The sequence below is a fragment of the Heteronotia binoei genome, chromosome 5 (genome assembly GCF_032191835.1).
Source record: "Heteronotia binoei isolate CCM8104 ecotype False Entrance Well chromosome 5, APGP_CSIRO_Hbin_v1, whole genome shotgun sequence".
In the NCBI taxonomy this organism is placed as follows: domain Eukaryota; kingdom Metazoa; phylum Chordata; class Lepidosauria; order Squamata; family Gekkonidae; genus Heteronotia; species Heteronotia binoei.
Genome location: NC_083227.1, coordinates 25,890,336 through 25,912,021, shown reverse-complemented (window position 1 = coordinate 25,912,021; position 21,686 = coordinate 25,890,336). Strand labels below are relative to the sequence as shown.

The following is a 21,686-nucleotide window of genomic DNA, read 5'->3' as shown; positions in this document are numbered from 1 at the left end:
CCCCTGAGTCTGTCACCTACCCGCGAGTAGGTGGCAGGCACAGGCAAGGCTTGCGAGTAGGCGTGGGCATGACTCACGAGTAGCCCCTTGCCTGCCAGCCCAAAGGGCAACGGCAAGGCTGAGCTTTAGGGGACGGGCGGGAGCTGGCAGCAGCAGGGCAAACTTTGGGGGCGAGCAGCGATAGGGTGAACTTCGGAAGGACAGGAGGAAGGCAGCTGGCTGTGGCAGTGGCAAGGCTGCGAGTTTGCCTATGGCGCCGTGTGCCCTTGGGCCGGTGCTGGCTGAATAAGCTATGAACTCCAAGGTAATCACAAAGTCTATCCCCAAAAAAGTGAAAAGTCCCATGTTAATATCACAATAGACTGTTTTCTTTGAAGAACTTGCACAGCAAGGGTAACCAGGAATTTTCCCCACTTTACAATAATCTGTTCAAGTCAATAGACTAGTTGTGCTTTCACACCTGTTAACTAGACCAGTTGCACTTTCACACATGCTAACTTATGGTACGTATTTACTGTTGTAACCCTGCCGTGCCGGGAAGTGTGGGCTAGAAATTCAAATAAATAATGCAGTTTTAGTCTACTTCAGTGACTGTTTGCAAGTGGATTCTGCCATTTCATGCAGTAAAATCCAGTAGCAAAGTGGATTGAAAGTGCGTTATTTAGTTGCGTGTGAAAGCGCACCATGCTCAGAGGACTGACTCATGGGAAAACCGGAGACAGTGGATGGGGATCACTGATGGGAAAGAAATTCTTCTTCTTTCATACCTTCTTGCTGATAGTTTAACAAGTTCCAAATCTTGCCAATTTAACCTGCCACGTGTGGAGATTTCTATGATTACAAAGTTGCGCCAAAAATAATCTGTACCATTCTTGGATCTCTATCAGCTACTATACAGGGGGAAAACATGGCACTGTACAAGATATATAAACATAATATGATACATCATAGGATGTTGACCAAATAATAATGAAGTGCCCAGCAGACATTTCGCTCCCCCCCCCCCCGCTGTCTGATGTCTGATGCATCCTCCAAACTTGGGGATGCCCTGCCCCCACCTGGGGATTGGCAACCCCACCTGGGGATTGGCAGAAAAGCCTGCTTTGGCGGAGAGGGCGGGACATAAATCATATAAACCAACTAAAAGGTTTTCTTCTCCATTACCTTCTGTGTCTTTTTAGGGATTTCACTAGGTTGTCTCTCATGCACCAAGAGCCCCGTGGCGCAGAGTGTTAAAGCTGCAGTACTGCAGTCCTACGCTCTGCTCACGACCTGAGTTCGATCCCCGGCGGAAGCTGGGTTTTCAGGTAGCCGGATCGAGGTTGACTCAGCCTTCCATCCTTCCGAGGTCGGAAAAATGAGTCCCCAGCTTGCTGAGGGGAATGTGTAGATGACTGGGGAAGGCAATGGCAAACCACAGCGTAAAAAGTCTGCCGTGAAAACGTTGTGAAAGCAACGTCACCCCAGAGTCGGAAATGACTGGTGCTTGCACAGGGGACTTTTCCTTTCCTTTCCTCTCATGCAGCAGGGTCGTCATGTGAAGCTGCCCCACCCAGCCTCAGAAGAGCAAAGAAACCTCTCCAGCAAATACTGTTGTGTGTCTGGTTGCTGCTTTGTTGTTCAGTCGCACAGTCGAGTCCGACTCTTTGCGACCCCGTGGTTGGTGCAGGGAACTACATTTCCCAGAAAGCATTGCGAGCACCAGAGAGGGCAACCCTGCCCTTTTGCCAGGCATTGAAGCTGGTGGGGTTTTTTTTCATCGAGGTGGAGAAGGGAATTTGGGGAGCATGGAGTTCCTCAGGGCATCTCTCATTTCTCGTTTTCCCCGGCTGCAGGGAGAATGGGGCTTTTGCACGTCTGCAGGACAGGTGAGTTGAGGATTTCCTAAAACAGATCCTGGGGAAGGTGTGAGCAGGTAAGGGGAGGAGTGTCGAGAGAGAGGCTTCCCGGGCAAGATGGGAGGGGGAAGGGGAGGGGCTTGTATTTTCATTCGCTTGAATGTGATCCCCGCAACCAGGCTGACCTTAGTTTATTCTTAACAGACGGACCCCTAATCTGATCCATCAGAGTTCATTATCTGTTTTTACTGGCTTTGGTTTTTTTGCATGCTCCGTGGATAACGCCTATAGAGGCATTTGGCCATATTTTGCTCCTAGAATGGAATGAAATACTGTTGCTACGTGTCGAGTGTGATTCCAGTGACCATCACCCTCAACAACATCTCTGAATTGGTCTGATGGTTTGTTTTGTGGAGGCGGGGGGGGGGGGGTGATCATTTTCACTCGCACCTTCCTGGCATCTTGGGAGCAAAGCTCCCTGTACGCTGTGGAGTTTTGTGAGCACATGTGGCTCTTTTATGCTTATTGTGTGGCTCTTGAAGCCCCCACCACCCTGTCAGCCAGCTTGGAGAAAGCATTTGTCTCTTTAAATCACTTCGCCAAGCCAAGCCAGCCAGCAGCTTGGAGAAGGCATTTAAAGTTATAGTTGCTCTCTTTCTACCTCTTCCTCCCCTCCCCCCATTTATTTACTTACTTTGCACCTTTCTTTCAGTTTTCTGTTCTCCCTTCCCTCCTTGCAGCTTTCAAACATCTGACGTTCTTGTCTTGTGGCTCTCAAACATCTGACATTTATTCTAAGTGGCTCTTGCATTAAGCAAGTTTGGCCACCCCTGCTCTGGGGCCATCCTTTCTGAGCTAAGACAAAAGTGTGTGTGTCAGAGGCTAAAAAACTGTGAGTTAGCTCACACTAACTCAGCGTAGAGGGAACACTGCTTGTGAGTAAATCGCTACTTCCACCACAAAACACTGGAGGGAGTTTCTTTTGCTGAGCTGGGCCAGGATATTTGCATTCCTTACATTTTGGGTATTGCAGCTCCCAGAATCATCCAGATGCTGGTGGCCAATTGTGACACTGCTGGCTTTTGTTTTATTATCTCTCGGCTTGGCTTCGCGAACGAAGATTTAAGAAGGGTGCAATAGTCCACGTTTGCTGCAGGCTCGCTGGTGGCTGAGAAGACCAATGTGGGACAGGCAGGTCCGGCCACAGCGGCTGCAGGGAAAAGTCTGATTTAGGGTTGGTCCTGTAGCAGTGCGATTCTTCCTCAATCTCCTTTTGTCCTCAAGACCAGCTATGCGTGTGTTCTCAAAGGAAGAGACAGCCTGGTGGATGGTGTGCCTCCATGCTTTGCGATCTGAGGCTAGGTCAGACCACTGGTGATGGTTGATGTGACAGGTGCTAAGGGATTTCTTCAAGGAGTCCTTGTACCTCTTCTTTGGTGCCCCTCTATTTCGATGGCCGGTGGAGAGTTCACCATACAGGGCAATCTTGGGAAGGCGGTGGTTTTCCATCCTAGAAATATGCCCTGCCCAGCGCAGCTGCGTCTTCAACAGCAGTGCCTCGATGCTGGTAACCTCTGCCCGCTTGAGGACTTCAGTGTTGGTCACAAAGTCACTCCAGTGGATGTTGAGGATGGTGCGAAGGCAGCGCTGATGAAAGCGCTCAAGGAGTCGCAGGTGATGACGGTATAAAACCCACGATTCGGAGCCATAGATGAGGGTTGTCATCACAACCGCTTTGTAAACATTGATCTTTGTGCCTTTTTTCAGATGCTTGTTGCTCCACACTCTTTTGTGCAGTCGGCCAAATGCACGGTTTGCCTTTGCCAGCCTGTTGTCAATCTCCTTGTCGATCTTGGCATCTGAGGAGATGATGCACCCCAGGTAGCTGAACTGCTGGACTGTCTTCAGAACTGATTCACCCACAGTGATGCAGGGAGGGTGATAATCTTCCTGGGGTGCAGGCTGGTGGAGAACTTCTGTCTTCTTCAGACTAACTTCTAGGCCGAATAGCTTGGCAGCCTCTGCAAAGCAGGACGTCATATGCTGCAGAGCTGATACCGAGTGGGAGACGAGTGCAGCATCATCAGCAAACAGTAGCTCTCGGATGAGTTTTTCCATTGTCTTGGAGTGTGCCTTTAGTCGCCTCAGGTTGAACAGGCTGCCATCGGTGCGATAGCGGATGTAGACACCATCGTCCTCATCTAGATCTACTGCGGCTCTTTGAAGCATCATGCTAAAGAAGATCGTAAAGAGAGTTGGCGTGAGAACGCAGCCTTGCTTTACACCTGTGCCTATTGGGAAGGGCTCCGAGAGGTCGTTGCAGTGTCTGACTTGGCCTCGCTGGTCTTCGTGTAGCTGGATGATCATGCTGAGGAACCTTGGGGGACATCCTAAACGTTCCAAGATTTGCCACAGGCCTTTCCTGCTAACGGTATCGAAAGCTTTGGTAAGGTCGACAAAAGTCACATACAGACCCTTGTTCTGTTCCCTGCATTTCTCTTGGAGCTGCCTGAGAACAAATACCATGTCGGTGGTGCTCCTGTTAGCTCTGAAGCCGCACTGGCTCTCTGGGAGGAGTTCTTCTGCAATGGTGGGCACCAGTCTGTTCAGGAGTATTCTGGCAAGGATTTTGCCTGCGATGGAGAGCAGGGTTATCCCCCGGTAGTTGGAGCAGTCTGACTTTTCCCCTTTGTTCTTGTATAGGGTGATGATGATTGCATCGCGAAAGTCCTGTGGTAATTTGCCTTGTTCCCAGCAGGTGACAAGTACTTTGTGAAGTGAGCTATGTAGTACTGTGCCCCCATGCTTCCAGATCTCTGGTGGAATTCCATCAACTCCTGCTGCCTTGCCACTTTTCAGTTGCTTGATGGCTTTAACAGTCTCTTCTAGGGTGGGGATCTCATCCAACTCTGTTTTCACCGGTTGAAGTGGGGTGAGGTGGATTGCTGAATCTTGAACTACGCGGTTGGCACTGAAGAGAACCTGAAAATACTCTGACCACCGGTTCAGTATGGATGCCTTGTCTGTGAGGAGCACTTGGCCGTCTGCACTATGCAAGGGACTCTGAGCCTGATATGATGGACCATATACTGCCTTCAGGGCTTCGTAGAACCCTCTTAAATCACCAGTGTCTGCACACAGCTGGGTTCTCTCTGCAAGCTTGGTCCACCACTCGTTCTGAATGTCTCGAAGCTTGCGCTGGAGGTTGCTACATGCAGCGCGAAAGGTTGCTTTTTTCCCAGGACAGGAGGGCTGAGCAAGATGTGCTTGGTAGGCAGATCTCTTTTTTGCCAGTAATTCTTGGATCTCTTGATTGTTCTCATCAAACCAGTCCTTGTTCTTCCTTGTGGAGAACCCGAGGACTTCTTCAGAGATCTGCAGGACGGTAGTTTTTAGGTGTTCCCAGAGTGCTTCTGGAGAAGGGTCTGTGGGGCAACTGAGGTCCTCAATTCTTGACTGGAGTTTTGCCTGGAAGGCAGCTTTAACTTCGGCTGACTGGAGGCTGCCAACCTGAAACTTCCTCCGAGGGATACCTCCTCTCCTGGGTGTGGGTTTAAAGTGAAGACGGAGATTGCAGCGTACAAGACGATGATCCGTATGACATTCTGCGCTGGGCATTACTCGGGTGTGTAAGACATCTCGAAGGTCTCTCTGGCGCACCAGAATGTAGTCGATAAGGTGCCAATGCTTGGACCGTGGGTGCATCCAGGTTGTCTTCAGAATGTTCTTCTGCTGGAAGATAGTGTTGGTGATGGTGAGCTGGTGCTCCATGCAGAATTCTAGCAGGAGGCGCCCGTTGTCATTGCAGTTGCCAATGCCGTGTTTGCCAAGTACTCCTTTCCAGGCTTCCGAGTCTTTACCTACTCTGGCATTGAAGTTGCCAAGGATGATCACCTTGTCCTCTGTAGGGGTTTTCCGTACGAGGTTGCGTAGATCAGCATAGAACTTGTTCTTTTCTGCAGGATCTGCTTGAAGGGTTGGGGCATACACACTGAAGAGTGTTGCATGCTGCTTGTTTTGAAGTGGGAGGCGCATGGACATGATGCGATCTGAGTGACCTGTTGGAAGGTTTTCGAGTTTGGAGGCAATGGAGTTCCTGACCATGAAGCCAACGCCAGAAAGGCGGCTCTCAGCCTTTGACTTACCCGACCAGTAGAGGGTATAGCCAGCACCGTGTTCTTGAAGACTACCTTCCTCAGGAAAACGGACCTCACTGAGAGCTGCTATGTCGATATTCAACCTGAGAAGTTCGTGGGCAACTAGAGCAGAGCGTCGTTCAGGGCGACCACTGCCTACTGTGTCAAGCATGGTTCTGATGTTCCAACACGCAAGCTTTAGTCTTTGCACACTTTGTGAGGCAGGTGCATGCCTTTTCTTTGTTGTTATTTTTCGACCGCAAGTAAGGATGCCCGTTGACCGCGGCTAGCCAACTGGGGTGGGGGAGACGAGCTTTGTTTAGGCCACCTTTTCTAGGCCCCTCTCCGTGTGGAGCAAGCAGTGCTGTCCCTAGATAAGGCTGCTTGGTCGTTCAGGGTGCTGCCGAAAGATGCTTTCGTCTCCGGGTTAGCATCAGGCGACCAATATCCTGAACCGCCTACATGCAGGATCGGGACTGCGGCTTCCAGTGGCACCTTCCACCTGCCGTTTCGCCCCTTGCCTATCGCTGCAGGACTTGATGCGTTGTGAGTTGTGTGTGTGGATATGCCCTTCAGGCCTGCGCAGAGGAATTTTTTAGGTGAAGCGCAGTGTGCGCGGTACTGGCTCCACCCTTTCACCTGGGGGTCATCTGCCATGGCCCAGTAAGCCGGGACGCCGGCAGTGAGTCCTCCAGGTGGTAGGTGTTACATTAACGAGCTCTATCTGCCCGGGTTTGATGTTAGAGTTTTCCTTCTCTTAGGCTGACGAGGTTGGTGGGCCCAGCCTGCCCATCCGGTTATACCGCCGGACACTTTGGTCGTTTTATTATAGATTTTTAAAAATTCTCTCCCCTGCCCCCAGTTTAGTAATTTTTCTGCAAGATGCAAATTGATGGCACTTAACAAACCTACATACACATACTTGGCTTAAGCCTTGTGTTTTTCATGAATTCTAACACCTGTTGAGGTGATGCAGTAGTTTACTTGCAGTTCAAGGACATGATGTACAAACTACTACCTTTCCACAATGCAAACATATCTGGAAAGGTCTCTGAGGCAGCAGGTTTGTGCTTGGGGTTTTACACCCTGCATCTCTCACCCACCAAGCCTCAGGGATCACACAGCCTAGGGTGAATCAGTGTTAGGTTTCTTAGGGGGAAAATAGAACAAAATACACAGTGATTTAATTTTTGCAGTTTATGGTTATAGAGCTGGATGCAGGCTTTAGAGTAACACAGAACGCCTCTGCAGACAAAAATGTTTAAAGCAGAAACTTTTCTTGAAACACAAGTTCCTTGTATTTCTGGAGTTAGATGTGTAAGATATACAGTCAGGGGTTTTTGTATTTTTCCTTTAACTAGACTTCACCAAGAAAAGGCTTGTTCTCGGCAATTTTCTGAATTCTTATCTCTTGGAGATTTTCAGTATATAACTGTATATATTTTCAGTATATAACTGTAAGCCAGTTCCACAGGGCCTGCAAGACTACCCTCTTTCAGCTGGCTTTTTCTTAATGTGGAATTTATTGTACCATCGTCACATAAAATTGTGTCAAGATGAGTAACATCGAGATTGTAGCACCGAATTAATTTGATGGTTTTAATTAGATGGTTTAATGTAACAGTACATTTAATTAATATATAATTGCTATGTAATTAGTGTATTTTATTGTATTATTGTAATGTCTGCATTTTATGCCATGTAATCTGCCCTGAGCCTGCTTCGGCGGAGAGGGCGGGATATAAATAAAAAATTATTGTTATTGTTATTATAAACTGATGCAATTTTCTTTGATATCCATTTGGTTTATTACATTCTTTTAACCAGCTGAGCAGGCAATGGTCCTTTCTTTCTTGAATAGTTGGGCACGGGAACAGATGATCCACTGGGCCATATTTTCCTCTTTCAGAGATTCCCCGTGTCCTTTGAGGAGGTAGCCATTTCCTTCACGGCAGAGGAATGGGCTCTCCTGGATGCCGGCCAGAGAAAACTCTACTGGGATGTTACGGAGGAAAATTATGAGACTATGGCCTCTCTGGGTAAGGATTTTTTCCCTCCAGCAATGACCATGGAAGAGAAAGGAAGGGGTTGCATTCTCTTCTTTGACCCTCTGATTTCAGGGCGCACTTCCATTTGCCACCCTCTTTTCTCCATTTTATCCTCACACTTTATCCTGTGAGGTAGGCTAGGCTGAGAATTTGCACTCCCCCCAAGATCAGCCAGCAGTTTTCAAGGGCAAAGTGAGGATTTGAAACTTAATCTCCCAGATCTAGCCAGACATTCTGCCCACGAAACAACGCTGCCTCCGATATCTCAGGAGCATTTTTAATCCTCCTGTGTTTTGTACAAAGGACAGGACATTTTCCACCCTCCTTTGTCTGTGCTGTCATTCTCCTCGATTGGGAAACAAAGCAGCTTATCTTATTTTCCTCCCCTCCATTTTATCTTCATAATGATCCTGTGAGCTAGGTCTGGCTGAGTCACTGGTCCAAAGCACCATTTAGTGGCAGAGCAGGGATTCAAACCTGGATCTCCGTGATCCTAGTCCGACATTCCAATGATTGCCCTTCACAAGTTCTGACAGGTCAGGGAAGTGCTTAAACCCCAGTGGATCTTATCTACTTATCTCCACTACAGGCTCTTTCCAGACTTCTCATGAGTAAACTTTGACTTCCATTGCAAATAGTACAAGAATGGTGTACAGCTGATCTGTACCAGGATGCTCTGACTCGAGTCCTTTTCGGCACTGTAAATTAATTGCATTGTCAATGCAAAACAGCCAGTTTTGAGAGACACCAAGCTTTCTTTTTTGATGAGTGATCTTTTCCATCAACTGTAGCTTCCACTGCAAAAAGCACTTGATGGGGGGAGGCGTCTGGGGATTGCGTGGGCCAAGATGTTTTGATTCCTTCCATCTTTGGCATGGCTTTGGAGGGGAACCTCATCGTTATTGTATCCCCTGTTCCACACTATTTCCTTTTTGTCTGTGTGGTATAAGGCTTCCCCTTAGTGACGAGTTGTTCTTAAGGTTATGTGGACAGGTTTTAGGTTACTGCTGTGAGGAAAGCTTCATATTGAGCCTGAAAAGATGGAAATAATTGAAGCAGGAGGTTTCAGAAAACAAGAAGCAAGATTTATTCATATACTGTACATAGGAAGCTGCTGAACATACAGCTAACGAACAAACAATTAAACCTTTTCTTCCACATTCCCAGATACTTTGGTTGATTTGTTCCATTTGGTTCTTGTTGCAGGGAACGACATTTCTCAGAAGGCTTTGCAAGCAGGAGGAAGGTCAACCTTGCCTTTCCCAGGTGTTCATGGGGTGGTGTTTCCCTCAGGTGGAAACGGAAATGTATGGAAAGTGCAGTTTCCCAGGGGCTCTCTTTCTTGTTTCCCCTTGCTGGAGAGAGAATTTGGCTCCTGCACATCTTCAGGAGAAGTAAGTTTAGGATTTCATCTGCAGCTCTAGGGCAAGAATAGGCGAGGGGTGAGAAAATAAGGGTGACCATGAGTGAAAGAGGAAAGGCTGGCTGGAGAGATCGTCAAGACAAAGGCTTCTGGGAAAGGTCTGTCCAGGGAGGAGCCTTGTGTCCATCTTCTGTCTTTGATGCAGCCCCCCATTGGGACTGAACTTGCAGAGACCAACTGTGTAATCCCCACCCCCAGCTTAAAAACTAGAAAAGTTTGCACCCCACCCCTTCCAGAAAGAGGGGCTAGATCAGGGGTGTCAAATATGTGGCCTGAGGGGAAGTTTATTTAAGAGTTTCTGATATGTGACAACTCTTGCTCTGAATTATTGCATCAAAATCTGGAGACAATGTCTGCTCTGTAGCAATCTTGAATTTGATGTTCAGGCATTGTTCAGGTGTTTGTCTGTAATTTGCAAACCTACTTTTGATTTATTGACATTCATTACAGAAATCTCATGGTCAATGCTTTGAACCTATGAGAAAACATGAAATCGCTGGGCATTGTGAGTTTTTGTACATAAGTTGCTTCATGTGCTGGGCAGCCAATGGAGAAAATAGAGGCTTTGCTCTCTAGCTCAGGGGTGTCGAACTCATTTGTTATGAGGGCCGGATCTGACATAAATGAGAGCTTGTCAGCCCGGGCCATGTGTGTACCTATTTAAGATTCGGCAGCAGAGATATCAATTTTATAAAGGACACAAACACAAACACAATTAAATATTTCTTTTTAAAAAACTTAAAATAAAATATGCTTAAAACATTAGCACTTGTTGGTCTTAAAGGTGCTTTCTTTGTATCTCTTCCATTGTGATCAAGGGAACTGGGCAAAAGAAGCTCTGGCTCTTTCTCTCCTCCCCCAGGGGACCTGGAGGGGGAGGAGCCTCAGCCAAGAGAAGCTCAATAGCTCTGCTGTGTGATTAAGAGAGCCTGGCAAAGCAAGTTCTCCCTCCCCTCTGCTTTCTCTCCAACAGGAAAATCCTCAGCAAATGGAGAAAATAGAAGTTTTGCTCTGTAGCTCCTGTGCAATTGAGCAAGCCTGGAGAAGCAAGCTGTTATGCAGAAGGAAGCAAGAGAAAGGGAGAAGGAAGCAGATGACAGCCAGTTATTTGGGGGCCTGATGGGAGCCCTCCAGGGGCCCCCAGGACACATGTTGGACACCCCTGAGTCTAGCTCCTGTGCAATTGAGCAAGCCTGGCAAAGGAAGCTGTGATGCAGAAGGAAGCAAGAGAGAGGGAGAAGGAAGCAGATGACAGTGAGATGCTCATGGGCATGATTCAGCTCCCAGGCTGCACGTTTGATACCCCTGCTTCAGAGTATCACAGAACAATTTAAAGCAGAAACCTGCAGAAAGACAATTTTTGTGTATTTCTGGAGGTACAAAAAGAGGTATTTCTGGGATGAAATGTGCAAGATGCTATAGGACATATTGGTACAGTCAATTAAGGCTTTTCACATTTAGTTAGATGGGAATCGATGACCAATTTGGAAATATTTTTCTCTTTCAGCAATCCCAAGCTTCCTTTGAGGAGGTAGCTGTGTTCTTCATGGAGGAGGAATGGGCTCTCCTGGATCCAGCCCAAAGAAAACTTTTCTGGGAAGTTACAGAGGAAAATTATGAGACTGTGGCTTTTCTGGGTAAGGGTCTTCCCCTTCTGTTATTGTGACAGAGCAGGCCTGCTGGACTTGCAGAATCTGCTCTGCCCACTGGGCTGCCACCTCCTGGAAGGAGCTATTCCACTTCCTTCCACTAGGGCAGGGGTGTCAAACATGCAGTCCAGGTGCCAAATCAGGCCCTCGGAGGGCTTCTATCAGGCTCCCGAGCAACTGGCTGTCATCTGCTTCCTTCTCCCTAGATTTTGCTTCCTTCTGCATAACAGCTTGCTTTGCAAGGCTTGCTCAATTGCACTGGAGCTACAGAACAGAACCTCTATTTTCTCCATTAGCTGAGGGAGGAAGGGCGGGGAGGCAGAGCTTGTTTTTCAAGGCTCTCTCAATTGCACAGCAGAGCTACTGAGCCAAGCCTCCCTTCTAGGCTTGCCAATCCCCAGGTCCCAGCAGGGGTTCTTCTGCTTTCCCAAACTCCTTCCTTCCCCCAGTCAGCTGGCCGGTGGGGGGAAGCCCCGCCCCCATAGGACAATGTGCCTTTCCACCTCTGGAGGCTTCAGTCCCCGATTGGAAAGGCTTCCTCTTATGATGGTGTGTCTGTGTTACTTTGAAGAAGTTGGCAGCAGCTCATGAGTAGAGAGGCCAATCCCTCGCTTCGGAGTCGCTAGAAACGGAGTGGTGCAGGGAGGGAAACGTCTGCTGAGCACTTCATTATTCCCTATGTGGAGATCGATTCTCATAGGGTATAATGGGGAGTGTTTGTCTCTGTGTGCAACTCTACCCATACTGATCAGGTCTCAAAGTAAACAGCAGAGCACGGCAATCTCAAAATAAATTTTGCTTGTGAGAAGAATCCTCCTTCCTTCCTTCTCCCTCTTGTACACTGGGCTTCCCAATACCCAGGTCCCAGTGGGGGATTCCCCGGTTTTACAGGCTTCCCCCCACCCCCAGCCAGCTGGCCAGTGGGGGAAGCTCCTCCCCCACAGCCACCCTGTACCTCTAGATCTTGGGCAGGACCTGCAAACAGGTCCAGTTTTAAAATGTGTGTGTGCCTTTAAATTGGAGTAGGAAGTACTTCATGGGGAAGGGTTAGCAACAGCAGACCTGGTGAGAGTGCAGCCCCTCTGTTTGTTTTGCTTTCCTTTTGGACAAGTGAGTGTGTGTGTAAAAGAGCAGCATAATAATAATAATCATAACTTTTTATTTGTATCCCGCCCTCCCCGCACAAGCAGGCTCAGGGCGGCTCACAACATAGGAATGCAATACAATATAGTAAAATCATAAAACAATAAAATTAATATACAATTACAATAAAACTAACATTGAGGTGCTAAATAGATCTTAATTCAGTAGAGGAGAAGAAACATACACAGCGACATTATCTTAGTTCGGTATGGGCGAAGGCTATTTTGAAGAGGTATGTCTTACAGGCCCTGCGAAATTGATTTACACATCGCAGGGCCCGTACCTCCTCCGGGAGTTGGTTCCAGAGTAGTGGGGCCGCAACGGAGAAGGCCCGATCCCGGGTGGTCTTTAATCTGGCCTCCCTTGGCCCAGGGATATTCAGCTGGTGTTTACAAGCTGACCTCAGTGCTCTCTGGGGCTCATATGGGGAGAGACGGTCCCTCAGGTAGACAGGCATAGCCCCTGTACTTTCCAGACCTCGTTGTGGAGGCACCAGAGACTCCTGCTTCAGACCAACAAGGCTGCCCACTTGCACCAGAGACAGTTAAGCGTATGTGTGAGTGAGAGAGAGAAAACGGGGGGAGAGGAGGGGACTCTTATTATTCCCTGTGGAGACTTATTCTCATAGGAAATAATGAGAAGCTGTTTTTTGAGGTTGAGGCACCAGAGTTGCAGCATAGCATCCAGTACCTCTCCCCAAAATACTCCCCAAGTTTCAAAAAGATTGGACCAGGGGGTCCAATTCTATGAGCCCCAAAAGAAGGTGCCCCTATCCTTCATTATTTCCTATGGAGGGAAGGGATTTAAAAGATGTGTGGTCCCTTTAAATGTGATGGCCAGAACTCCCTTGAAGTTCAATTATGCTTGTCACACCCTTGATCCTGACTCCGCCCCCAATATATCCTGGCTCCACCCCCAAAGTCTCCTGGCTCCACCCCCAAAGTACCCAGATATTTCTTGAATTGGACTTGGCAACCCTATTGTACACTCTCCTGCTCTTTCCCTCTCCCTCCTTTCCTTCCCCATTCTTCCTCTCAATCTCAGTCAATTTGTAGCAAACAATAATGACTGAGGAAGTGGGGAGAGGAGACCTCAGTCAGTGGAGAGAAGGTGGCTTGGCTTTGTATCTCTCCCCACATGATTAAGGCAGATGGATAAGAGCAAGTAGTGACACAGCGGAGGCAGCAGCCCTGGAAAAGGGTGTAGTAGAGAGGCCGTTGCTTCTGGGCCAAATGAAACCCCTGGACAGGCCTGTTTTCACCCACAGGCCATATATTTGACACCCCTTATCTAAAGGGAACTGTCACATGCCTCTGACGGACAGAATCCAAGGCTTGAAGGCTGCCAGTACTGTTTGATTGCCTTGCAATGGCCACTGCAGGTATTTATTGCTAACTCCAAATATACTCCCTACCCCGCCATATTTTTCTGCAAGTGTGGGTCATTTTCCATGTTTCTAGAAAAATCTCATGTTGTCAGCTCATTCCACAGTCTTTGGGATTAAGTATTTCCATAATCTATGCCTTTTATTGAAATAAAAAGATTTTCAATAAAACTTAATATTTTTAAAAAGCATTTCTTTTCCTATTCTGTTTTGGTGTATTTCCTTTGGTCACCCAACTCTCCTTTTCCAAGACATCTTGCTGTGTGGTTAAATATTGCTGAGGTTGTTTAGGACCATGACTCTTGTAAAAAAACATTGTTGACTATTGACTGTACCTGCTAACTGGTATTGTTACCTATTCCTATTTCGTTTTTGTCTGTCTTTTGCACTTGCAGATGTGAGGGAGATGGGGAGTGAGAAGGACTCAGGAAGAAGAGTTGTGGAAAAAGACAATGATCTGCAGGTGGAAGCAAAATCTAAGAGTGGAAAGAGCTTCTCTTCAAAGACCTACCTACGTGAACATCAAAAGGTTGACACAGGCAAGAAGTCCTATAAATGCTGGGAGTGTGGAAAGTGCTTCTCTCAGAATCGCTATCTAATAGTACATCAAACTATTCATACTGGGAAGAAGCCGTATAAATGCTTGGAGTGTGGAAAGTGCTTCTCTTTTAATGGTGACCTAACTAAACATAAAAAGATCCATACAGGGGAGAAGCCATATAAATGCTTGGAGTGTGGAAAGTACTTTTCTCAGAATGGTAACCTAGCTAAGCATCAAAGGATTCATACAGGGGAGAAACCATATAAATGCTATGAGTGTGGAAAGTCCTTCTGTCAAAAAGGTGGCTTAACTGTACATCAGAAGGCTCATACAGTGGAGAAGCCATATAAATGCTTAGAGTGTGGAAAGAACTTTTCTGAGAATAGCACCCTAACCGTACATCAAAGGGTTCACACAGAGGAGAAGCCATATAAATGCTTAGAGTGTGGCAAGAGATTCTCTCACAATGAAAACCTAACTGCACATCAAAAGATTCACTCAGGAGAGAAAACATATAAATGTTTAGAATGTGGAAAGTGCTTTGCTTGGAAGTGCAGCCTACCTGTACATCAAAGGATTCATGCAGGGGAGAAGCCATATAAATGCCTGGAGTGTGGAAAGTGCTTTTTTCGGAGTGACTGCTTAATTGTACATCAAAAGTTTCACACAGGAGAAAAACCATATAAATGCCTGGAGTGTGGAAAGTGTTTCTCTATGAAAAGTGGCCTAACTGTACATCAAAGGATTCATACAGGGGAGAAGCCATATACATGCTTGGAGTGTGGAAAGTGCTTTTTTCAGAATGCCCATTTAATTGTACATCAAAAGTTCCATAAAGGGGAAAAACCATATAAATGCTTGGAGTGTGGAAAGTGCTTCACTTTGAACAGCAGCCTAACTGCACATCAAAAGATTCACACAGGAGAGAAGGCATATAAATGCTTGGAGTGTGGAAAGTGCTTCTCCCAGAGTGGTGACCTAACTAAACATCAGAAGACTCATACAGGGGAGAAGCCATATAAATGCTTGGAGTGTGGAAAGTGCTTCACTGTAAATGGTAGCCTAAAAAAACATCATAAAATTCACACAGGGGAGAAGCCATATAAATGCTTAGAGTGTGGAAGGTGCTTCTGTCAAAAAGGTGGCTTAACTGTACATCAGAAGGTTCACACAGGAGAGAAGCCATATAAATGCTTGGAGTGTGGAAAATGCTTTTCTCGGAATGACCACATTATTTCACATCAAAGGATTCATTCAGGGGAGAAGCCATATAAATGCTTGGAGTGTGGCAAGTGTTTCTGTTTGAACAGCAGCCTAACTGCACATCAAAAGATCCATACAAGTAAGGTGCCATATAAATGCTTGGAGTGTGGAAGATGCTTCTCTCGGAAGAGCACCCTAACTGTACATCAAAAGGTTCACAGTGGAAAAGCTATATAAATGCTTGGAGGGTGGAAATTGCTTTTCTCAGAATGCCAGGCTATTTTCTCAGAATGTCACCCTATTCCCCTCTTGTACATGCACACCCAGTTTTGGGTCCACTGCCACACCGGGTGGCAATAGTTCTGCTTGGTTAGAACATCAAATGTGACCACAGAGGAGCAGTTGTTGATGGCTGTTTATGATGTCACTACCAATGTTCCCTCTAAGCTGCAGAGTCTTGTGAGCAAAAAATCTATTTTGTGAGCTACTGGCATTAAAGTTGTGAGCTACTGTGTCAATTATTGTGCTCTATGGTCATCCTTCCTGGCCCACAGCATGATTTTTTTCACTTGGGACAGTTTAGACGACCAGACCCACACCTCTTTTTTTAAAAGAACACCCCCCAACCCCATTATTCCCTACTAATCTGGACAGATCTGTGATCCCTCTGAGAGCCAGTTGGGGGTAGTGGTTAAGTGTGCAGGCTCTTATCTGGGAGAACTGGGTTTGATTCCCCACTCCTCCACTTGCATCGACTGGAATGGCCTTGGGTTAGCCATAGCTCTGGCAGAGGTTGTCCTCGAAAGGGCAGCTGCTGTGAGAACTCTCTCAGCCCCACCCACCTCACAGGGTGTCTGTTGTCGGGGGAGAAGATATAGGAGATTGTGAGTAACTCTGAGTCTCTGATTCAGAGAGAAGGGTGGGATATAAATCTGCTGTTATCTTCTTCAGTCTTCTTCTGGAGCACTTGCAAAGTTCTGCAAGGTGCAGAACTGACACCTCCCTTGAGGCCAGGCAGGTGTCTTCTTGCAGTGGTGGAGAGTCCAAGAGTATGCGGGGTCATGTGGTGCCACCTACCGGGACGGCAGAAGAGAGGTATGACTGGAGCAAGGGACTCGCCTGCTCTATTTTGCTGCTGTTGCTGCTGTGCTGTCCCTCATTGGCCCAGGAGTGCAAAGGTGATGACAGAAGCAGGAGGCAGCTTGGCTCTTGGTTCCTCCCCTTGCGAGCAATGGGGGAATTGATTGGAGGGGCCTGAAAAGCCCCACAGGGGTCTGGTTGGTGGGGCCTGGACCCCCCGGCCCTTCTGGTAGCTATGGGTCTGTGCTGATCACAAGAAAAACTGCTCCCTGCCAGGACAAGCGGTAATATGGCAGAAACCGAATGGTGGGGACCTTGTTCAGTCATGCATAAAGCTCCCTGTAGCAAAAGCAGACTTTGGTAGACATTTTGCTTGCCTTCATTCAGGGGCAAGAATGGCATATCGACAAGGCATTGCCTTCTGAGGCCATCGTGGGCAGCCAGGAGAGACATCTTCTTCATACTAGATAATTTGTGTACACTGTTTCTTAATCACTTGGATGCTTAGAGCGCGTTGATAGTTTGGTAAGACTCAATAAAACAGAATTTGAGGTAAGCTTGTGTCCTCTTCTTTTCCTGTCTGAACCTGGCTCCCATCCAGCCCAAGAAGCCTTCAGGGGACTGAGATTCAGGTGAACTCCTTGGTTCAATATAAAATAACTGCAAACCAAAGTAGAAACAAATCACAACAAAATAACTGTGTGGCAAATAACTTCCAAACCTTTAACAACTTTTCACATTTGACTTTATAGCTCTTAGAGCCAATACGAAAGCATTACAATACAATCTTAAAGGCAAAGAACTCCCTTCAGTCTATACAGACAGAGGAACTTGGTAGCCTTATTTTTTTTCATTGAATTTGATAATTTTACTCAGGCTTTTTAAGCGGCATTGAGCCAAGGAAGACGTGGAGGAATTCATTAAGAACATAAGAGAAGCCATGTTGGATCAGCCCAATCGCCCATCCAGTCCAACACTCTGTGTCACAAAGTGGCCAATATATGTGTGTGTGTATATACATACATACATACATATACACACATATTGGAGGTACGGTGGTTCAGTGGTAAAGCATCTGCTTGGGAAGCAGAAGGTCCCACGTTCAATCCCTGGCATCTCCAAAAAAGGGTCCAGGCAAATAGGTGTGAAAAACCTCAGCTTGAGACCCTGGAGAGCCGCTGCCAGTCTGAGAAGACAATACTGACTTTGATGGACCAAGGGTCTGATTCGGTATAAGGCAGCTTCATATGTTCATATATAAACACACACACATATATATATACTGTGGTTAATAGCCACTGATGGACCTCTGCTCCATATTTTTATCCAATCCCATCTTAAAGCTGGCTATGCTTGTAGCTGCCACCACCTCCTGTGGCAGTGAATTCCACATGTTAATCACCCTTTGGGTGAAGAAGTACTTCCTTTTATCCATTTTAACCTGACTGCTCAGCAATTTCATTGAATGCCCATGAGTTCTTGTATTGTGAGAAAGGGAGACTGTCTGTGTTTATGACTGTTTATCCATACACTTTTGGTTGTTTGCCTTCAAGAATGTTCTTTGCCTTTAAGATTGCTTCAGTATTGGCTCTAAGAGCTATAAAGTCGAATGTGAAAAGTTGTTAAAGGTTTGGAAGTTATCTGTCACACAGTTATTTTGCTGTGATTTGGACTCCTTGGTTCAGCTTCCCCCAAAGTTTCCATCTCAACATTAGGAAGAACTTCCTGACAGTTAGAAGGGTTCCTCAGTGGAACAGACTCCATCGGGAGGTGGTGGGCTCTCCTTCCTTGGAGGTTTTTAAACAGAGGCTAGATGGTCATCTGACAGCAATGAAGATCCTGTGAATTTAGGGGGAGGCATTTTTGAGTTTCCTGCACTGTGCAGGGGGTTAGACTATCCTGGGGGTCCCTTCCAACTCTATGATTCTACGAAAACTTCTTTTCCGCAACAGGTAACCCTGGCCATCAACCAGAGTCCATCACATCTTGTACACACTGGACCACATGAAAAATGGGCTTTCCTTTAAAATTATGTGGCCATAAAAGAAGGCAAGTCCAGATCTCAAAGCTTCCTGTGGCACTATTCAGCATTGAAGGATGCACTTTCCTGGCCTCCAGGAAATGTTTGTCAGTGGGTTTTTCCTGGATAACCATTGAACCCCACAAGGTCCATCAAAAATGAATTTGGGGGCAGGCGTTTTAATATAATAATATATATAAGTGAACTGTACTATGTAATTTTGTTATGTAACCAGTGTGCTTTTACTATTGTAACGTTTGTATTTTATGTTATGCTATGGGAGCCGCCCGGAGCCTGCTTCGGTGGGGAGGGTGGGATACAAATTAAATATTATTATTATTATTATTATTATTATTATTATTATTATTATTATTATTATTATTATTATTATTATTATTTAAAATAAAGTGAACAGTCCCTTGTTAGTTTCACAACATATTGTTTTCTTCATAGAACTCACACAGCAAATGGGACCGGGGATTCTCCCCACCTTACAATAATCTGTCAGTGTTTTCATATGGAGCTGCATATGTGCTTTCTTTTTATGCTGTATGAGTTCTGTGAAGAAAAAAACTTGTTGTGAAATTAACAAGGGACTTTGATGGACTGTGTCAGGGGTGGCCAAACTTGCTTAACATAAGAGCCACATAGAATAAAAGTCCGATGCTTGAGAGCCGCATGACATGAATGTCCAGTGTTTGAGAGCTGGAAAGAAGGACAATATAAAAATAGATGGGAGAGGAAGAGGTAGAAAGATAGCAACGTTAACTTTAAATGCATTTTCCAAGCTGCTGATTTGGCTTGGAGAAATGGTTTAAAATTATTTAAAGAAACAAATGCCTTCTCCAAGCTGGCTGACGGGGCAGTGGGGGCTTCAAGAGCCACACAATATGTGCGAAAGAGCCACAGTTTGGCCACCCCTGAACTATGCGCATACAGATCATTATTCTTGTAAAACCAACACACAATTATGGAATCAGACAATGATTTTTTTCATAATAAGGTGTTACATTGGTTCTTGGTTTCTCTTTGCCTATTCACACACTGGAGGTCCAGTTTGTTGTTAATAAAATGTAAGAGGACATGGGTAATTGGAACCAACATGGATAATTGGAACCAACAGCCTTCAGTAATGCAGAGAAAGAAAATTCTGTCATATGTAACCCCCTGTCACTTAGAACTCTGAAAGTAGTAATAATGGAGAATGGGATCACTTATTGATTTTGTATAAAAAGAAAGCTCATATGCAGCTCCATGTGAGCTCATTGACTGAGAAATTAAGACCTTATAATGAAATTAAGACCTGAAGGCCTGTCAACCAGTTATTTATTTATTTTATCATATTTATATCCCACCCTCCGCTATCGGGCTCAGGAAGGCTAACAACAGTTAAAATACATAATGTAAAAATAAAATACAGCAAGATCACATTAAAATTCATAGTACACATACAACGCATTTGTAGCTTCAATCCTAAAATCCAAGATGGCGTCAATATTATGAGTTCATATTTAGCGCCGCATACAGTAATGTTGTCAAATATCGTTTGGCACTCTATTTATACTGGGGTGGGTTTAGATATCAATGCTGTGGTATAGTTACAGTTCCATCTAACAGTATCTCAAACCCCTGAAACCCAATCCTCATCAGACTTGGAAGTCAGGCAGGGGAGAATCGATCAGCGATCCCCTGTGAGTTTGGTGTCTCTAGCTTGCACAAGATCTGTTCTATACCCTACGGAACCTGCAGCTGTCAAAATGACCACAGCTGTTTTGCTTTCTGAGTTCTGGTTGTTGCACAGGACTACGTTTCCCAGAAGCCTATGTGCATATCAGAGCCCTCAACCCTGCTTTGTCCAAAGGTTTCCAAATGCTGAAGGGGGCGGAGAAGGAGATTTGGGGGATATGGAGTTCCTCAGGGCTTCCCTTCTTTCTCATTTCCTCCGGCCGGAGGGACAATTTGCATTTTGTACGTCTGCCAGAAAGGTGAGTTCAGTGTTTCATTAGCAGCTCTAGGTCAAGTATAGGAGAGGGAGGAGAAAATAGGTGTGAATGGGCGGAGAGGGAGAAGTGGCAGGAGAGAGCAGGAGAGATGCTTCCCCTGGGCAAGATCTTTGCAAGGGTGTGTGGGGTGTGCGTGCTTGTGTTTCCTGCAACCAACCTGGGCTTACTTTTAGTCTTGTCACCTAGATCGATCCCGGGTAGGGTTGCCAATCCCCAGGTGAGTAATCAAAAACACAACCACAAGGTTATAGCGACAATTAACTAACAAATGTATTATTAACCATAAACACAAAGAAACATAAGTCCCTAATAAAGTCCTTAGAGTAGATACATATGGGAAAAGTCCAACATGAGAACGTCTTCTTCACGTAGTGATTTCAGTGAAATTTTCTTCAATGAAAAAGGCCGCTTAGAGCCTTTTGAGCAATTGCCATCAGTGAAGGCAGGGATTTTCAAGCAACATTTGGAAATTCATATTTCATTGAAGAAAATTTCACTGAAGAAGACGTTCTCATGGAGGTGGTGGCGGCCACAAGCACGGCCACCTTCAAGAGGGGTTTAGATAAAAAATATGGAGCAGAGATCCATCAGTGGCTATTAGCCACAGTGTGTGTGTGTGTGTGTGTGTATATTTTTGGCCACTGTGTGACAGAGTGTTGGACTGGATGGGCCATTGGCCTGATCCAACATGGCTTCTCTTATGTTCTTATGTTGGACTTTTTTCAAATTTATCTACTCTAAGGACTTTATTAGGGACTTATGTTTCTTTGTGTTTATGGTTAATAAAACATCTGTTAGTTAATTGTCACTAAAACCTTGTGGTTGTGTTTTTGATTATCTCCATAGTGACTTCTCTCTTAATTCAACAATTCCCAGGTGGGGGCAGGCAATCCTCTGGCTTGGAGACCTTTGCCCCGTTTCAGGGTCATCAGAAAGCAGGGGTGGGGGGAGGGAAATGTCTGCTGGGCACTCCATTATTCCTTATGGAAATCTGCTGGGCACTCCATTATTCCCTATGGAAATCGATTTCCATAGGGTATAATGGAGAATTGATCCATGAGTATCTGGGGCTCTTGGGGGGACTGCTTTTGAGGTAGATGCACCAAATTTTCAGCACAGCATCCAGTGCTTCTCTCCAAGATACCTTCCAAGTTTCAAAACGATTGGACCAGGGAGTCCAATTCTATGAGCCCCAAAAGAAGGTGCCCCTATCCTTCA

General features: G+C 46.0%; 1 protein-coding gene across 1 annotated transcript in view; it reads left to right on the top strand.

Moving 5' to 3' along the window:
- Positions 1–1,759: 1,759 nt before the first annotated feature.
- Positions 1,760–21,686, top strand: part of LOC132571345 (zinc finger protein 665-like) — a 30,687-nt gene continuing 10,760 nt past the window's right edge. The window contains exons 1-6 of the mRNA XM_060238151.1: positions 1,760–1,868; positions 7,884–8,013; positions 9,229–9,416; positions 10,953–11,088; positions 14,017–15,219; positions 15,304–15,504. Of these exons, the coding sequence (XP_060094134.1) occupies positions 1,788–1,868; positions 7,884–8,013; positions 9,229–9,416; positions 10,953–11,088; positions 14,017–15,219; positions 15,304–15,504 (1,939 nt within the window). The 5' untranslated portion in view covers positions 1,760–1,787. The remainder of the gene's footprint in view (positions 1,869–7,883; positions 8,014–9,228; positions 9,417–10,952; positions 11,089–14,016; positions 15,220–15,303; positions 15,505–21,686) is intronic.